Source organism: Uranotaenia lowii, chromosome 1, assembly GCF_029784155.1.
Source record: "Uranotaenia lowii strain MFRU-FL chromosome 1, ASM2978415v1, whole genome shotgun sequence".
Lineage (NCBI taxonomy): Eukaryota > Metazoa > Arthropoda > Insecta > Diptera > Culicidae > Uranotaenia > Uranotaenia lowii.
In genome coordinates this window covers 79,342,554-79,359,563 of record NC_073691.1, presented here as the reverse complement: position 1 = coordinate 79,359,563, position 17,010 = coordinate 79,342,554, and the positions used below count along the sequence as shown (strand labels likewise).

The 17,010-nt window shown below is 38.5% G+C and overlaps 2 protein-coding genes across 2 annotated transcripts in view; one reads left to right on the top strand and one right to left on the bottom strand.

Annotated features, from left to right (window-relative positions):
• The window catches only part of LOC129754512 (transmembrane protein fend-like), a 467,116-nt gene that overhangs the window by 126,366 nt on the left and 323,740 nt on the right, over positions 1-17,010 (bottom strand). The gene's annotated exons all lie outside the window — the stretch shown is intronic.
• LOC129754504 (uncharacterized) lies at positions 5,397-16,973 on the top strand. The gene is made up of 2 exons (XM_055750620.1): positions 5,397-6,894; positions 16,372-16,973. Exons 1-2 carry the CDS (start codon positions 5,578-5,580, stop codon positions 16,825-16,827), a joined length of 1,773 nt encoding a protein of 590 aa, XP_055606595.1. The 5' UTR covers positions 5,397-5,577; the 3' UTR covers positions 16,828-16,973.

The following is a 17,010-nucleotide window of genomic DNA, read 5'->3' as shown; positions in this document are numbered from 1 at the left end:
TCTCGTAAGCCACGCGAGTTTCCTGTGTTCACCTGGGCACCACTCCCTGGACATGATTAAGGTCCCCGTAAAAATTGACCTTAAGTTTATGTGGACATTATAAAGGTCTCCGTCAACATAGACCCAAATTCCACGTGGACATTATTCCGGTCTACGTCAACACAGACCATTACTGCCTGGAAATATTCGCCTGAAACAATCATCTGCCAAGGAAAATCCGTCGTTTGGTCCTCTCCCAATTTCTGGATCGTCATCGTCAAGCTTGTCACCGCCAGCCCGTCAACCGTCCCCCAACGAGTCGACCAACGAGCATCACGGCCGCATCGAGTTTTGCAAACACATCAATAAATCTACCAAGCGCAAGTACATATTCCACCTTTTTTTAATCCTTGTTCAGTGATATTGTGGTAAATCTGCCCTCTCATGCAAAAAGTGACTCTTTTCCTTAAAAACACCAATATGATGAAAAATAAAGTCAAATTGTATGGTCCCCATCTAAACCAGTTCTAGTGTGCTATTTTTTTGTACATATGATGTTCCCAAAGTAGTTAAATTTCCCTTACGAAATTAATAGTTTCATTTCACATAACCTTCATTTAGTTGACATAGCTCCACCCGTGCAGCAGAGTTTGGGAGAAAAGTCCCGCCAAAATCGTCATCTCCTGGAGACCAATATAGTGAACGCCCAGCCGGGCAATCAAAAACGTTCGAAAGTAGCTTGTTCAGCACGTATAAATTGATACGTTTCACCACCACGCTCGTTGCGCCCCCGCTCGTCTTGTTCCTACCGGATTCGTAGCGAACACCTGTATTGCAGGACCGTCGTACGGCATTCTCGCAACATGTCCCGCCCAGCGTATCCGGCCAGCCTTCACCACCTTCTGGATACTGGGTTCGCCGAAGAGTCGCGCGAGCTTGTGGTTCATCCTTCGCCTCCACACTCCGTTCTCGTGTACGCCGCCAAAGATGGTTCTTAACACTCGTCGCTCGAATACTCCGAGTGTACGCAGGTCCTCCTCGAGCAATATCCATGTCTCGTGCCCGTAGAGAACAACCGGTCTAATGAGCGTCATATACAGGTTACACTTCGTGCGGGGGCTAAGTCTTCTCGACCTTGTGGAGTCCATAGCAGGCACGACTTCCGCTGATAATTCGCCTCCGGATCTCACGGCTGGTGTCATTGTCTGTCGTCACCGGTGAACCGAGATAGACAAAGTCTTCGACTATCTCCAGCTCGTCGCCGTCGACTGTGATCTTGTTATTACTGGACAAGCGGGTTCGGTCGGTCTCGGATCCGCAGGCCAGCATGTACTTCGTCTTGGACGTATTAACCATCAACCCAATCCTTACTGCTTCGCGTTTCAGTTTGCGGTAGATCTCCTCCACCGCCGCAGATGATCTGCCGACTATATCAATGTCATCGGCAAAGCAGATGAGTTGACTGGATCTGTTAAAAATCGTGCCCCGCATTTCGCCCACCGCTCGTCGAATAACACCTTCTAGCGCCACGTTGAACATCATGCAGGATAGACCATCACCTCCTGTGCGATTCGAATGAACTCGACAATTCACCCGAAATCCGCACACAGCACTACGTGCCATCCATCGTCGCCTTGATCAGTCTGATCAGCTTCCCGGAAAAGCCGTTTTCGTCCATGGTTTTCCATAGCTCGTTACGGTCGATCGTGTCGTACGCGGCTTTGAAGTCGATGAATAGATGGTGCGTAGGGACTTGGTGTTCACGGCATTTTTGGAGGATTTGCCGTAATGTAAACATCTGATCCGTCGTAGACCGTCCCTCCAAGTCTGTCCCTGATGACTTCCGACGAATCTGTTTGCTTGTGGCGTTAGGCGGCAGAGTACGATTCGGGACAACACTTTGTAGGCGGCATTGAGGACAGCTATCGCTCGGTAGTTCTCACAGTCCAATTTGTCGCCCTTCTTGTAGATGGGGCATATTACCCCCTCCTTCCACTCTTCCGGTAGCTGTTCTATTTCCCAGATCCGGACTATCAACCGGTGTAGGCAATCGGCCAACTTGTCCGGGCCAATTTTGATGAGTTCAGCTGCGATGCCATCCTTCCCAGCCGACTTGTTTCTATTCAGCTGGCGAATGGCTTCCTTAACCTCACTCATCGTTGGGAGTGGCTCCTCTACGTCGTTGGCTACGCCGGCGATGTACCTCCCCCCACCGTATTGATCTCCTGCATGTGCGCCGTTCAGGTGTTCATCGAAGTGCTGCTTCCACCTTTTGATCACCTCACGATTGTCCGTCAGGATGCTCCCGTCAATCTGCGTTATATATAAACCGAAATTTAGAAGTCATATTGTTTCTGAACGTATGACTCATACGGGATGGATCTGCTTGTGAACTGAGGGTAACCGGACTAGCAAGCGAAGTGCTAGAACAGCGCACAGCAAGTATAAGAGAAATACGTGCCAGAAGAAAGACTTCTTTGGTAGGCACGTCGGACTGGATCGAGATAGTAGGGGTGGTGGACGGGGGAAGACTAAACTCTTGAGATGGTTCTGAAAAGAACCGGGTTTGCTCCACCAATCAACTACCGGAGCTCCAAGCAGTGGAACAGAGTAGAGGAACTAACTCCAGGACGAGAAGGGTAGGAACAACACAATTTTCTACTCTGTCTCTTATTACCTTTATTTCTCTGCACATATCACTATTCTCAAACTAAACTACCTACATCACGGATCAAGTGGAACTAACTCGAGGCGCATTGGGAAAAGCGCCCTTAAATAGGCTGAAACACAAGCACAGGACCACGTGCTTGCGCCAAATGGAATCGCCTAGAACCTGCTAGGCGCGTCGCATAATTTTGCTTTCAGCGAGAGCGGCCTCCTCGCTCTCTCGGCGCGGTACTTTCGCACCTGTGTGGCACTCTTCTCCTCTCATGATTGCTCCGGGCGTCATTGCTGGACATCGGCATCGCGTGTTGGGAATCGCTCGTCGCTTTCAAACAGGCTGTCGACTCATATCTGGTAATAAAATTCCCTGATTTTCCAGTCGTTTTTCCAGAAAATTCTAGGTTTGAAAAACAACCTGAGGAAGCAACTTAAAGTTAAAAAAAAAAATTTCCCCCGAAAATAAACGCACAGAAAGCCTTGAGTCGAGAATACTAATTTATTACGATAATTCTAATGGAAGTATTATTTGTGATATTAAACATTTCAAAATAAGTCTGCCAGTTCCACTTGTAGAAATTCTTATGATTTCAGCATAACAATTTTCTCTTGCAAGCTATCAGCCTTTGTCTGTGCGTCTTCCAAAATTTTCCTCCGATTCACCTCAAGCGATTTTGCTTCCGCTTCTCGATGACGCTTCATCAGCTTTGTTTGATCTGATTCAAGAGTTTCCTTTTTGCGGCGATCTTTGTCTTCCAAATACAGAGCATGTGAATTTCGAACTCTCTGAATAAGTTTGTTGGAAATTTGGACTGATTTTATCCCTCTAGCGTAAAAAACAGCACCATAGATTGCTCGTTTAGCCACCGCTGAATCTTCACGCATATTTTCGAAGAGACAAGCGACAAATTTCTAAAAAATAAAATCAGGATCATTATTATTTCCCTGATTGGTGGAAAAATTCCCTGATGTTCCCTGATGCAAATAGAATTCCCTGATTTTCCAGGTAATCGACACCCTGTCAAAGTCTAAGCATTTAAAATGCTTTAAAGGGGATTGAAGAACAATTCCTCTTGCTACCCTTTATTCAGCCATTACGGAACTTCGAAAACATGCATTCGAAAATTAATGGAACTTTTGAAAATGAATGGGTCTTAGAATCTCCTCATCATTTGGAGTCAATTCATTCAGCTCCAGCAAATTCGAGCGAATCATCATGACAATTTGTGAATGAAAATATTCGTTAGTTACAGCAACTGATGCATTCTTAAATTGCATATTATTAGGCGCAATGACCGGTATGACTGATTGTAACTATACCGTTTCATTGACGAGCGAGAGACAATCGAACCGTTTAAAAATGGCTTTGAGTGATGGGAACGATGGCACCTGTCCTGCTGATGCCTTTTACAGTACAGTTCTTGTGAAGGGGTTCCTAACTAAAGGGTGTCCACGATAAAATTGCCACACTCAAAATTTATTCGCCAAATTCGTGTTTTCATCCGATTGCCATCAAATTTTCAGGGATTGAAAAATAGCTATTAAACTTCATTCTACCATTTAACTCATATTTTATTTACAGTCTATCAGAAAATGCCCGCACCTCGGCCTTAACCCCGGCCATAAGATTCTGCACAACCTGTGAATCAACCGTTTTTTGCATGTAAACCCATACTTTCTTCAGTTCCTCGACTGTCTTCACTACCTTACTTCGTTTAAGAAGGTGCTGCTTCATAATCGCCCTGTACTTCTCGATGGGGCGGGGCTCCAGAGTGTTTGGAGGGTTGTACATTTTCGGCACGAAATTGACCTTATTGTCCGCATACCCGCTCAGCACGTCCTTGGAGCAGTGGCATGAGGCCAAATCCGGCCGGAAGATTGTTGGGCCGTTGTGGACCTTCAGGAGAGAGAGCAGCCGCTCCTGGAGGCACTCTTTTATGTACACCTGTCCGTTCATCGTGTCATGGGTCACAAAAGGTGCACTCCGCTTTCCACACGTGCAGATGGCTTGCCAAACCAGAAATTTATTCGCAAATTTGGACATCTTCTGAGTGCGGACATGCTCCGGAACGCTGATCTTATCTTTGGCCGTGAAAAACAGGTTGCCGGGGATCTGTTTGAAGTTGGCTTTCACATATGTTTCGTCGTTCATAATGCAGCATTTAACTTTCGTCAGCATGTTGAGGTACAACTTCCTAGAACGGGTATTGGCGGACTTGTTCTGCTTCTCGTCGCGATCAGGGGCCTTTTGTACCTTGAACCTTCGAAGCCCACCCTTAGTTTTGGCCTTCTGGACAAATCTTCGGCTTCTTCTTCGGGTTTTGGTTGAAGGCCCCAACTACGCGGTTGTGATTTTTGGTGTAGTACGGAATACTTCTGGGTTCCGATCGTTGGTCAATTGTTCCTCGAACCGCTTAATCACTCGCGACACCGTGGAATTCGCGATTCCCAAAGTTTTAGCGATGGAACGATGTGAGAGATCTTTGTTCTCGTAATGAATGCGCAAGATTTTATCACACACGAGCTGTTCTTTCGACTCCATTTCCGCGAGTTTTGATCACAGGACTTTAAAACTTACAGGATGTAAACAATGCACTTTGAACTAAATCCACCCATACATCAAATTCTACTCAACGGTTAACAAGGCAATTTCATCGTGGACACCCTTTATTCTATTTAAATAGGTCAATGGCAGCCTAGCACAAATCGCAAATGTCCCCTCATCACATTGTCTTCGGTTGGCCGTCCTCGTACGTAGGTACCTACTTACATTCGGGTAGGGTAGGAATTTGTCACACGCAATGGTTACAAGCAGAAAAAGACCGAACGTTGGATACCTACTACTAATTTGAAGAATTATTAACCAGACGGTATTTAATATGTGAACAGCTGCCAGCAGCAGAAATCGAACCTAAATTGCCTAGTTTAAGGTCAAGAATGATTCAAATAGGTTTATTAAAATTAGTATGGAAAGTATTGATTTTTGTTGAGGTAAACTTGTCATTTGCGTTTCTGGGGATTCGTCGTACATTTGAAATTCAAACCTGTCAAGATACGGTTGATTGGATTAAGATGTTCCCGCGTGGTGTGTACACTTTTTTCGATGAAGACAACGGAATTTGGAGGGGTCGTCATGTGCCTCCGCTGTACAACGTAAACCAAGGGTTGGGAGAGTTGCTATGGCAGGTCATGGGCCGATCTCCGTGGAAGATTGCCCAGATAAGCGCCGATAGCGGCGTTCGATTAACCTACGGTGAAATCAGATGGAGGAGCATCCGTGTAGCTCAAAATCTGGAAGCTATGGGTTTTCAAGCGGGTGATTTGATATCAATCATAGCCAAGAATAATGAAAAACTAGCCTCAGTAGTGTTCGGATGTTTCATGCTAGCTGCCCCTATCAATACGTTGGATCCGCGATTTCAAAGTGACGATTTCGCTCACATGTTTAAGCTGGTGAAGCCGAAGGCGGTTATTTGTGAGGGTGATTTGGTGGACACGGTGAAGGAAGCGTTTGAGTTGGCTAGCATTGAGCCCCAGCTGATCGTATTTGGGCCACGTATTAACGGGTACGCCCGAGTAGATGATCTTCTCGTTGAAACAGGAAGTGAAGTTCACTATGTGCCAACGCACGTTGCCGATCCGGAAAGTACACTTGCCATCATCATTTGCTCTTCAGGTACAACAGGGAAATCGAAGGGCGTCTGTCTGTCGCACAGCATTTGCATTGCCAACACATCGGTGTTGTGGGCTTGCAGTGAGTCCGATCGCGTGTTGAGTTTCAGTTCGTTGTATTGGATCTCCGGACTCGGTACTTTGTTAACGGGAACAATGGCTGGCGCTACGCGTATCGTAACAACGAACACCTACAGCCCGGCTATTGCTATCGATTTGATAGAACAATATCGCGTTACAGCCATGTTCGTACCTCCATCCAGTGCGCTCGATATCCTGAACGACTCCACCATAGGGATGGCTGATTTTTCAAGTCTACGTATGGTTCTGTGCGGAGGTGGACAAGTGCCGGCCGAACTGAAACGATCCTTCGAAATGTATCTGCCCAAGGGTAGATTCGCAGTGGGATACGGCTTGTCGGAGCTGGGCGGCGCAGGCTGTTCGACAGCTGTTGCCTACAAGGACAACTGTGTTGGATCGTTGGGCAACAACTTTCAGGGCAAAATTGTGGACGACGAAGGAAATCTGGTTCCGTTTGACACCGAGGGAGAGTTGCTCATCAAAGGACCATATGTATTCATGGTGAGGGTTTTTTTTCGTTGTGATTTGTCTTACGACAATCTTCGTTATCCGAAACAGAGCTGCGATTGCTCCCAGACAATGAAAGAAAATTGACACAGCAACCTATATCGGCTTTCAGCATGCTTGTTGATACCATACATTCAGAACGAAGGCTATGATGATTGAAAAGATCTGACCGACCACGTTTTTAAAGATACTCTAACATTTGTCTAGGTCACGAAAATGTGCTTTCACAAATATGTTGAAGCAGTAACCATCGCTTTCTATTTATCGAACTACTGTGACGGGGAGTATGAATTTAAGTCAGACTACATTGTTGTGAATGACGGTTTTGAAAATATCAGTCAATTTCATGTGTCCTGACATTTTTCCCAATGAAGCCCATTTACAGTTCGTCTTTTATCGTCAATAATTTATCAACGCTACATGACTAGGTTCGTTAGCATGGTGAAATTGATGAAAGATGATATTTCAACCGATTTCAGTGTTTGAAGCCTTTGGATTCAATTCTCACGCCATAATTTCCGCGGGGAAAATCAGGGGAACTTGGAATAAGAACTAAGCAAAGATTTTTTTCTCTTCAATATTTGGGGTAACTTTAATTGAAACTTGAACGATTCGATTTTCCTAATCGAAATTTCTTTTCAGATGACCATATAGTGTTTTATTATAATTTTTTTTGCTAAAGGGGTACGAGAGATATTTCTTGTTTATAGGTTTGGTTTTCTGTTTTATTTTTGAATCTTGTTTCTAAGCTATAAGGTTTATTAAATTGGATTTTTTTTTCAAACATTCGAAATGTGAAAAAAATGAAATAAGCGTCTGTATTGAGAGTCGAGAGAATACGTCCTCAACTGATCATGATTGCCCTGTAATTAATGATGTGTGGATAAACAGTTTATTATGATTAGTACTGCTTTTTTTATCCTCAGTGATTGGCATTTATTGTTGCTGAGGCCAAGAAGTACCAAACAAAAATTTAACAAACATTATTGGTCTAAAATACAAATTAGATCTAGCTTGAATATAGACCTATTGCGTCCCGGGCATCGAAGGCTTGAACAAGAACTTGAAATAACATACTCTGACGCGCCAAAGACCGACGATCTCCATTAAATTCTGTCTTCACCAGATTTCAATGGATGAACAAAAATTTTGCTTCCGTCAACGATCACTTCCCAAAAGAAATTAAATTGAGGAAAGTTTGTTTTTTTCCATCAGCAGTAGTCACCTTAGTAACTGATGGTTCGAGTTTCATTCATCATATTTTTGGTACACGACTTCTACCATATTGTTATTTTCAACAGAAAAAATAGCCATGACAATTTCGTTTGTCGAAATATCAGTGATCATAGGGACTGTGATATTTTCATTTCAACAACTATCATTGACCGAAACAACACGTGGATAGGAAGTGTGACAAAGCTACTAAGATATTTTAGAAAAAATCGACTTTGAATTTTCTCCCGAATAATCGCAGCTCTGATCCGAAACAACTGTTCGTAGGTATTTGTTTGAAGCTGAAAAAAGCACGCGATGCTATGCGGACCTGCGACCCGCGAATTGATAAGGCGACCCACATTTGATAGAAATGCATGTGAATCGCTTAAACCTGACATATTTGTACTGAATGCGGCGAAACAGTTGCCAATTAGAATTAGCTCTCACTATGTCACTTGCGATGCCTAAATTGAGGGGCGAATATAATCAAATAAATTTAGGATTTTTTTTCTAGATTGTTTAACGCCACGACCACTGAGATTAACTTATACATTTTCTTCTTTTTCAAATAATATTTAATGATATTGGGGTAACAATGGATGTACGGGAAAATTTCCTTATTGAATTCCAAGTACCGTATACCGTTTTAAGATTGGCCTAAAAAACTGACCTGTGTACAATATTTGCTTGATTTAGGAGACCCGTGGTAACAAACTCAGCGGAGAAATGAATCCCGGACGGAAGTCCCGTCACGACACCAAAGGGGACCAAAAGAAATTGGAAAAGTCGAAATTTGAATTTTGGTATCAAACGACTTACTCGCTAACTTTCAGCTACTCAGTTCAGAGTGACGGCTACTCAGTTGTCGCCAAAACCGCACCTACTCAGTTCTGACTAAACGGCCTTTACTCAGATCTGACTAACAGCCCTTTTCGCGAAAACTGAGTCGGGGTTACTCAGAATGCGCGAATGATTTCGGAACGGATTTCGGCCGCTTTTTCCGCGTAGGAATAGTAAAACCCAGTTAAATCAATAAGAATATTGTTAGATTGGTGAATCATAATAATAAAAAGTGAATATATTTTGCTTATTGGTTATATTTCCTTAATTATTTTTTTTTTAAATTTTCACCAAATTTTCATTTTTTTTAAATCACACTTGCGTCTCTTCACTTTTTTACACCGAAAAAGTGGCCTTTTCATCTGGATGATAAAGTGGTATCCGCCGGAACACCAAATTGGGGACCACGAAACCGGATTGTGGCTTAGCTTAAATTGCTGCTGCTAGTGCACCTCCGAAAGTAGTGTTCCTTCTTCGCATATTCCATTCTCGCACCCTGTAATTAAATCAAAAACGTCAGATTTTCCTGAAAATGTTAATTATAGTTAATATTTACCATTAGAAATTGGTATTCTGAATAACAATTCAGCAACTTCGAAAAAAGTGATGGAAGGCCTCGAACTAACTGATCAACATTTACTCAGTTGTCGCCTTCAAGCACTCGAATTCGCTGAGTGCCAACTTTCGCGTCGTCTGAGTAGCCGTTACTCGGAAAAACTGAGTCGTTTAAGATCAAGCGACGGCTGCTTCATATTAAAGGCGATCTCTGAGTAAAATGGAGCCGGGCTCTGAGTATTTCAAATTTAGCGAGTAGAATTAGTCTAGAAAATTCGGTGTTTTTTTAGTTTTTATTTTTAGAAAATCAAATTTTGGGAATTTAGTCGTTTTCTAGAATTTTGGTTAATGTTTAAGGATTGGGATGTAAAGTAATCGCTCAAAATTTAGGAGTCCAAACCCGTTTGTATTCTTATAAAGCATCTCAGATTCAGACTATTCTTCAACTATAATGGTCGAGAAAAAAATTAAAATTCTAAAAAAAAAATACAATGACAAAAACGACAAACATGAAAAAGTAAAATACAAAAAGCGAAAGAAAAATTACAAAAAATCAATAAATTACAGAAATGACAAAACATAAAATCAAAATTAAAGAAAATACAAAACGATTAACATGTCTAGAGTGACAAAAATTAAAAATATGCAGGAAAACACTAAAATGAGAAATGACAAAAATTACAAAAAAAAAAATAAATTGAAATAGACAAAAATGAAAAGAATTCCAGAAATAAAAAAAAAAACAATAATTGCCAAAATAATAAAAATGACAAAAATGCAAATATCACTTAAATAAAAAAAATGACAAAAAATACAAAAATGATTTTTTTTAAACTGCAAAATAGAGAAAATTACAAAAATGAAATACAAAAAAAAAATAACATGAATACCAAAAATTACTAAAATGACAAAAATGCAAAAAAGTACTAAAATGAAAAAAAAAAAATACAAAATTGCAAAAAAAAACAAAAATTTCAGTAAATGCCTAAATGACAAAAATTAACATGACAAAATTTTAAAAATTAAATACAAAAAAAAACTAACATGAATAGCAAAAATGACAAAAATGCAGAAAAATACTAAAATGAAAAAAATGACAAAATTGCAAAAAAAAAAAAAATCAAAAATTTAGAAAATGCCTAAAAGACGAAAATTGACATGACAAACGGTTATTTCATGGATATTCAATACAGATCTTAAGAAGTCTCTCTTAGAATGTTTATAAGAGGAAAGAATACAAACCAGCTTAATTAATGTTGAAGCTTTCAAATTTTAGCAGACTTTGGTTTGCTCATCATTCCGCTGTAAATATTGCATGACATCAAAATATTCGACTTTGTGGTTTGAACCTCCATAACTTTTTTATTCTGACACGGAAAATAATAAAAAGGTAAAATTTACCGAGTTAGCAAAGGTGAACGCTCGTGAAAGCCAAAAAGGTAACTTCTACCTCTTCGAGGTGAAACTCATCTCACAGTGAGGTAAAATTTACCTGAATCGAGGTTGGAAAAAAAGATACAATTCACCGAGAAAAAAGGTGAATCCAAAAAAGGTAAATCTTACCTCGTAGCGAGGTGAAGTTCACCTGAATTGAGCTCGATAAAAAAGTATAATTCACCTAGAAAAAAAGGTAAATCCAAATAAAGTAAAACTTACATCGTAGCGAGGTGTAATCACAGAGAACAGACGTACAAGCTAGCCCACGAAACTTGTGTAAAAATCCTAACACCCTTTTTGAACTAATTTTTGTTTTTTGGCTACGATTACGCCTTTTCGAAAACTGGACACTTTAAAGTTGATTTGTAACTCTTGAACGGTGCAATAGATGACACTGTTGGCAGTCAGTTTCTAACGTATTTTTTTGGTGATAGCATTTGAAGTTTTACACACTTTTTTGACGATTTTTTGTTCGAGCTTGTACGTCTGTTTTCTGTGGTGTAATTGATCTGGATTGAACTAAACAAAACGGTACAATTCTTCTAAAAAAAGTAACTATTCGCCGAACCCGTTCATTGAGGTTAAGCTGTTTTGTCATTCTAGGAACAAGTTTTGCTTTGTGCCTAATATGTGAAAATCGGAACAGAATGGTAAGTGTTCTTAAATATCATTTAGTTGTGCTGGTTCTCGTCATGATACTATTGATTTTGTTTCAGATCGGCCAATAGAGCTTTGAGGTGTATTCCACGTCATCATCCAGCCGGAAAAGCCGAACCTGACCGGATTAGTCAAACGGAGGAATGTACGCAACGCAGGTGGATTCAGCGGCCATAGCGGCTCAGAAGAACGCGAAGCCGAATTACCAGTCCCTATTTATCTCCAATAAATATCATTTTTGAAAGAATTTTGTATTTTTTTAATTCTTATTGAAGAAAACAATCAAACCAACCAGCATTTACCTTTTAAATCAGTAAATGGGAAAACGGTATTATTTACTATTTTGCTAGGTGAATGCGAAAAAGGTAAAATTTACCTTTTTGCTAGGTGAATGAAAAAAAGGTAAAATTTACCTCGAAAGAGGGGTGGAAAAAATTCACCTCGCAAAAAGGTAAATTTTACCTTTTTTTTATTTTCCGTGTGATGATATTTTTCGATAAAATTTTCTGCGTGGGGTAGATCAACAATCACATTATTATTTCACAAAACTTGAGCTTTCTGAAATTTGTGTGGTCTCCCGATCAAGAGAGTATATCAAAATAATAACTCAAACGTATCTCACCAAGATATTTACATCTGATTCAGTTATAATTAAGTACACAAAATTTTGGATTTTAAGTTTCTCCAATATGAATTATATCTTATTCTGATTGAAAGACTTGAATGGGGTTGGGCCCATTTTCAATGATAAAGATTTTTTTGGATTGTCCTTAAATAAAATGATTATATCTTATTTTGATACACGAACAACTTTTTCTGAAACACGGACATCGAAGTCAACGGCCCAAACCGTACTTTAATAAGTTTCGCTCAACGGATTCTTGAAATAGAATCCCAATTTTAGGAAACCATAAATGGAACATGGTTTCAGCAAATAATGTGGGTTATTGACATTCCACTAGAAAGTTTACTCGAAGCATGCATATCTAGATAAGTTATAACTCTGATAGGTTTTGTTCTGCTTAATATCAAACTATGCTATCTGGACGAGATATAATCTTGATAGGAGCATATCAAAAACTGATATAATTTAGCTATGATCGTATAGATTTTTTGATATAATTTGAGATATTTTAACATCCTACGAGTACTGAATTATAACTCATTTAGATAGAAAAAAATAAGTATCAAAATATCTCATTTTGATATAATTTTGTTTTTCCCTCCTGATCGGGATATCAAAATAAAAACTCAAACGTATCTCACCAAGATATTTACATCTGATTCAGTTATAATTAAGTACTCCAAATTTTCGATTTTAAGTTTCTCTAATCTGAATTATATCTTATTCTGATTGACAAACTTGAATGGGGTTGAGCTCATATTCAATGATCAAGATTTTTTTCAGATTGTCCTAAAATAAAATGATTATATATTATTTTGATATACGTACAACTTTTTTGAAACACGGTCATCGAAGTCAACGGCTCAAACCTTACATTAACGAGTTTCGCTCAACAGATTCATAGAATCTGTTCAAATAAAATTTTTGGGAAACCAAAAATGGGGCATGGTTTTATCAAATAATGTGGTTTATTGACCTTCCACTAGAAAATTTTCTCGAAGCACTCATATCTTGATAAGTTATAATTTTGATACAATTTGTTCTGTCCAATATCAAACTATGCTATCTGAACCAGATATAATCTTGATAGGAGCATATCTAAAACTGATATAATTTAGCTATGATCGTATAGATTTTTTGATATAATTTGAGATATTTTAACATCCTACGAGTACTGAATTATAACTCATTTAGATAGAAAAGAAATAAGTATCAAAATATCTCATTTTGATATAATTTTGTTTTTCCCTCCTGATCGGGCTAACATCGAACGTTTGGACTTTTTCCATTCAAACTGCAATATCCCAGAAATCACACAAAGCAGCTTTTATTGGAAATTTGCAGGTGTTTGCTAAAATGTAAAATGCTAGCTCTATAAATGTCTAAATGCTAGTCTGAAATTTTTAAACTCCACACTGATCTTCGACTGTTTCGTCTGTCGGCAGTTCCGAGGCTTGGGATTCACAAGAAAAAAATTGATAAAAATTCATCTGTGATAAAAATTAGAAAAAATCTAAAAAAAATTGACAAGATTGACAAGAATCACATATACGAACAAAAGACAAAAATTGCAAAATAGAGAACAGTGACGAAAATTTCATAAGAAAAAAATGACACAAATGACAAAAATTACAAAATGACAGAAACGACTGGAACGGTCGGAAATAATTTTATTTAATTCATTTGGAGTTTTAATTTAATAGAGTCTCCCTGAAGAACTGCAAAACTTCACCACCTTTAGTTTTAAAATCCCTGAGAAAAAAAGGAAAAAAATCACCACGTGATGTGGTGAATTATCTATAAGACCATATAGCACATGGGTGGCCAACAGTTTAAACAGACGGGCCAAATTTCAGAAATGTGATTGGCTGGCGGGCCAAAAAAATAAACAAATTGTTCTGAAATATTCGAAGAAAACGAATAATAAAAGATTTTCAAAATGCTATAAAAAACATTTGCCTGGGTCACATCAAGTATAGATAAAGCTTGCCAGATTACCCGATTTTATCCGGGTTTTTACCAGATATTTAATACAAAATTTTGGAAAAGTCCGGTCCGGTTGGTTGCCCGGATTTCATTAAAAAACGCTCGGATTTTGCCCGGATTTTCTTACTTTTTTTGCCGAATCGAACAGAAAACAATTTTTATTTTTACTTCTTTTTATTTATGCATTTAAAACGCGAATTTTTGAGCAAATTTTATAAAAATAATCATGAAAGGTTTTGTGGAAGCTGAAAATACAATTTAAAATCTGTTATTAAGTTTTACGGGATTTTTTTCAATTTTTTTTAGTAGTTCTTGCGTATTAACCAAATTTGCCCGGATTTTTGGTAGACAATTTTGAAATCAATTTTTGGGAAAAATAGCCCAGATCTGTCTGGCCGAGATACGGACTGGAAAAAATCTGGCAACCTTAGTATAGTTTCAACTCAATGAGTCATATTTGTTACTAGCATAGTTTTACAAATTTTGCTCCATTTTAAAAATAGTAGGAATATTATGCAATACGAAATGATTTATCCCTTTCAACTTATGTAGATTATTTTATTCAAGACAATTAAAACTTCCTTGGTTTATTCATTCCAAAAATGTCAAATAGTGTGACTATGTACATTGAATATTAAGTCAATTTCATGGTCTCTTAGTATTAAAATATGACCTCTCATTTTTCAAGTTTACCGTTCTTCTTAGAACAATTTTATTTATTTATTTTATTTATTAAATAAAGTAACGTCACATGCTTTTGACATTGAAAGGAATACTTTTTCAATGAATTCTAGTTATATCATAGATAATATTGATTTTTCAAAGTACGGAACTCAACCTCAACTCAATCAAACTATTTTTAAATTTTCCAGTACCTACCTCGATTTGACAAGAGTATTGGGAAAGTCTTTTATAAACAGGATGAATACGAATTTGATTCTTTGATAATCATTGCACTTTTTGTAAGTTTAAAATTTGGGGAAAAATCGTTCTTCTGAGAGATTTGTCAGTACAAAACCGATTCTAGTTGAATTCTACTACCGAACTGTAAATTCTGTTAAGTTTTTCATTATTGATGTATGTACTTGTACATAAATACAAAGCAAGATGCCAATTAAAATATGTTTGGAGTTGGTTTAATATTCATAAAGCTTAGCAAAAAATAACTGCTGTGAAAAATGATCACAGCAAACTTTCGATATTTTACAATATTTGAAAAAGTTATTGAATTCGGATGGATGAACGAAGTTGTTGAAGATTCGGTGATGTTTTTTACGAACTTTAAATGATTTTGATACGATCTTACTATCTTTCTGAGGCTATTCAAACTCATCAATATTGAGACTAGAGTCCGCTTGAATGCTCTTTAAACCAATGATATGTAGTCACCAAATACCAATCGGAAAACGTTGAAAAATTTGTTATGGGATTCACAGATAATGTGTCAAATACAGTAAAATTTTGATTACTTGAAAACCGTAATTTCAGTGACGGTATACTTTTTGGTAAAATTATATGAGACCCTCAGAGCTAAAGACGTATATGTAAGTGCAAAAATGATCGATTTTGAGTAAATAATGCCGAACGATTCTCGATGATTCAAATTAAATTTTTGGTGAATTTATCAGATTTTTATAATTATATTCTCATACCTGTACGCTAGAAAAAAAATTACAACTGTTCGAAAAATAAATGGAAAATGGCCAAACACAACAATTTAAATGCATTTTTTCTCGAAATTAGTTTTTAAGCACTTTTATCCCCTTGGCTTATATCACTTCAAGGATATTTTCAGATCTCTGTTTTGAATTTTGTTAGTGTAGATTCAGATATATTTATCCAAATGATATACGCAGACCAAGAAAAATGTCAAATTCTTAGACCATAACTTTTCCAAAAAGAGCTTCACGGGCCACAAAAAGTTGATCGCGGGCCACATGTGGCCCGCGGGCCATGGTTTGGCCACCCATGATATAGCACATCTCATACAAAAATCATGCGTTGCCTACACAAAGGCGTTTAATATTTAATCATTTTTTTCTGGGAAAACTTGCGTCAAAGGGAAAGTATACATTTAGGCGCTTGAAACGACTCAGAAATGCTGACCTTATTGAATTTCTTTTTAAACATTGTTAAAGTCTTCCTACTCATTTCAGGAATATTATGGTGATCCGGAAGCCACGGCCGAAATGTTGGATCAGGATGGTTGGCTGCACACCGGTGACATTGCTCGTGTCGACGAAGACGGGATGTTTTTCATAGTGGATCGCAAGAAGGACATAATCAAATACTCGGGCTTTCAGATTTCGCCCTCGGAAATCGAAAGCGTGATCTTCGCGATACCGGGGGTGGTGGCGGTTTGTGTCACTGGGATTCCGATTCCAGGGCACGATCTGCCGGTCGCTTTGGTGAAAAAAGTTCCCGAGTCGGAAGTAACCGAGGAAATAATTATCAATACCGTGGCAGATAAGCTGATTGATTTTAAGCACCTACGGGGTGGAGTTTTCTTTGTAGATTCGTTTCCAATGACGCCTTCGGGAAAAATTTTGCGCCGAAAGTGCCGAGATATGGCCATCGAAATGTTTAATGATGGCAACAACAACACCGCTTAAGATCTCATTGGTGCCTTATCGAAAATGGTCCAAGCCGAATAATGTGTATAACACTACAAATCGTTATAAACTATTAAAATTGACATTTAAAAAAAAATGGTAGAAAATAAAGTTAAAATTGTTTTATGTTTTCAGACGCTTTTCAATCATAGATATTTCGAGAAATAAATTGTCGCCTCATGT

What these genes read in the sequence shown, in the direction of transcription:
- LOC129754504 (XM_055750620.1), top strand. Translation starts at nt 5,578, where the DNA reads ATGATTCAAATAGGTTTATTAAAATTAGTATGGAAAGTATTGATTTTT. An exon ending in AAGGACCATATGTATTCATG is followed by an intron (nt 6,895 to 16,371) that starts GTGAGGGTTTTT and finishes TACTCATTTCAG; the next exon opens with GAATATTATGGTGATCCGGA.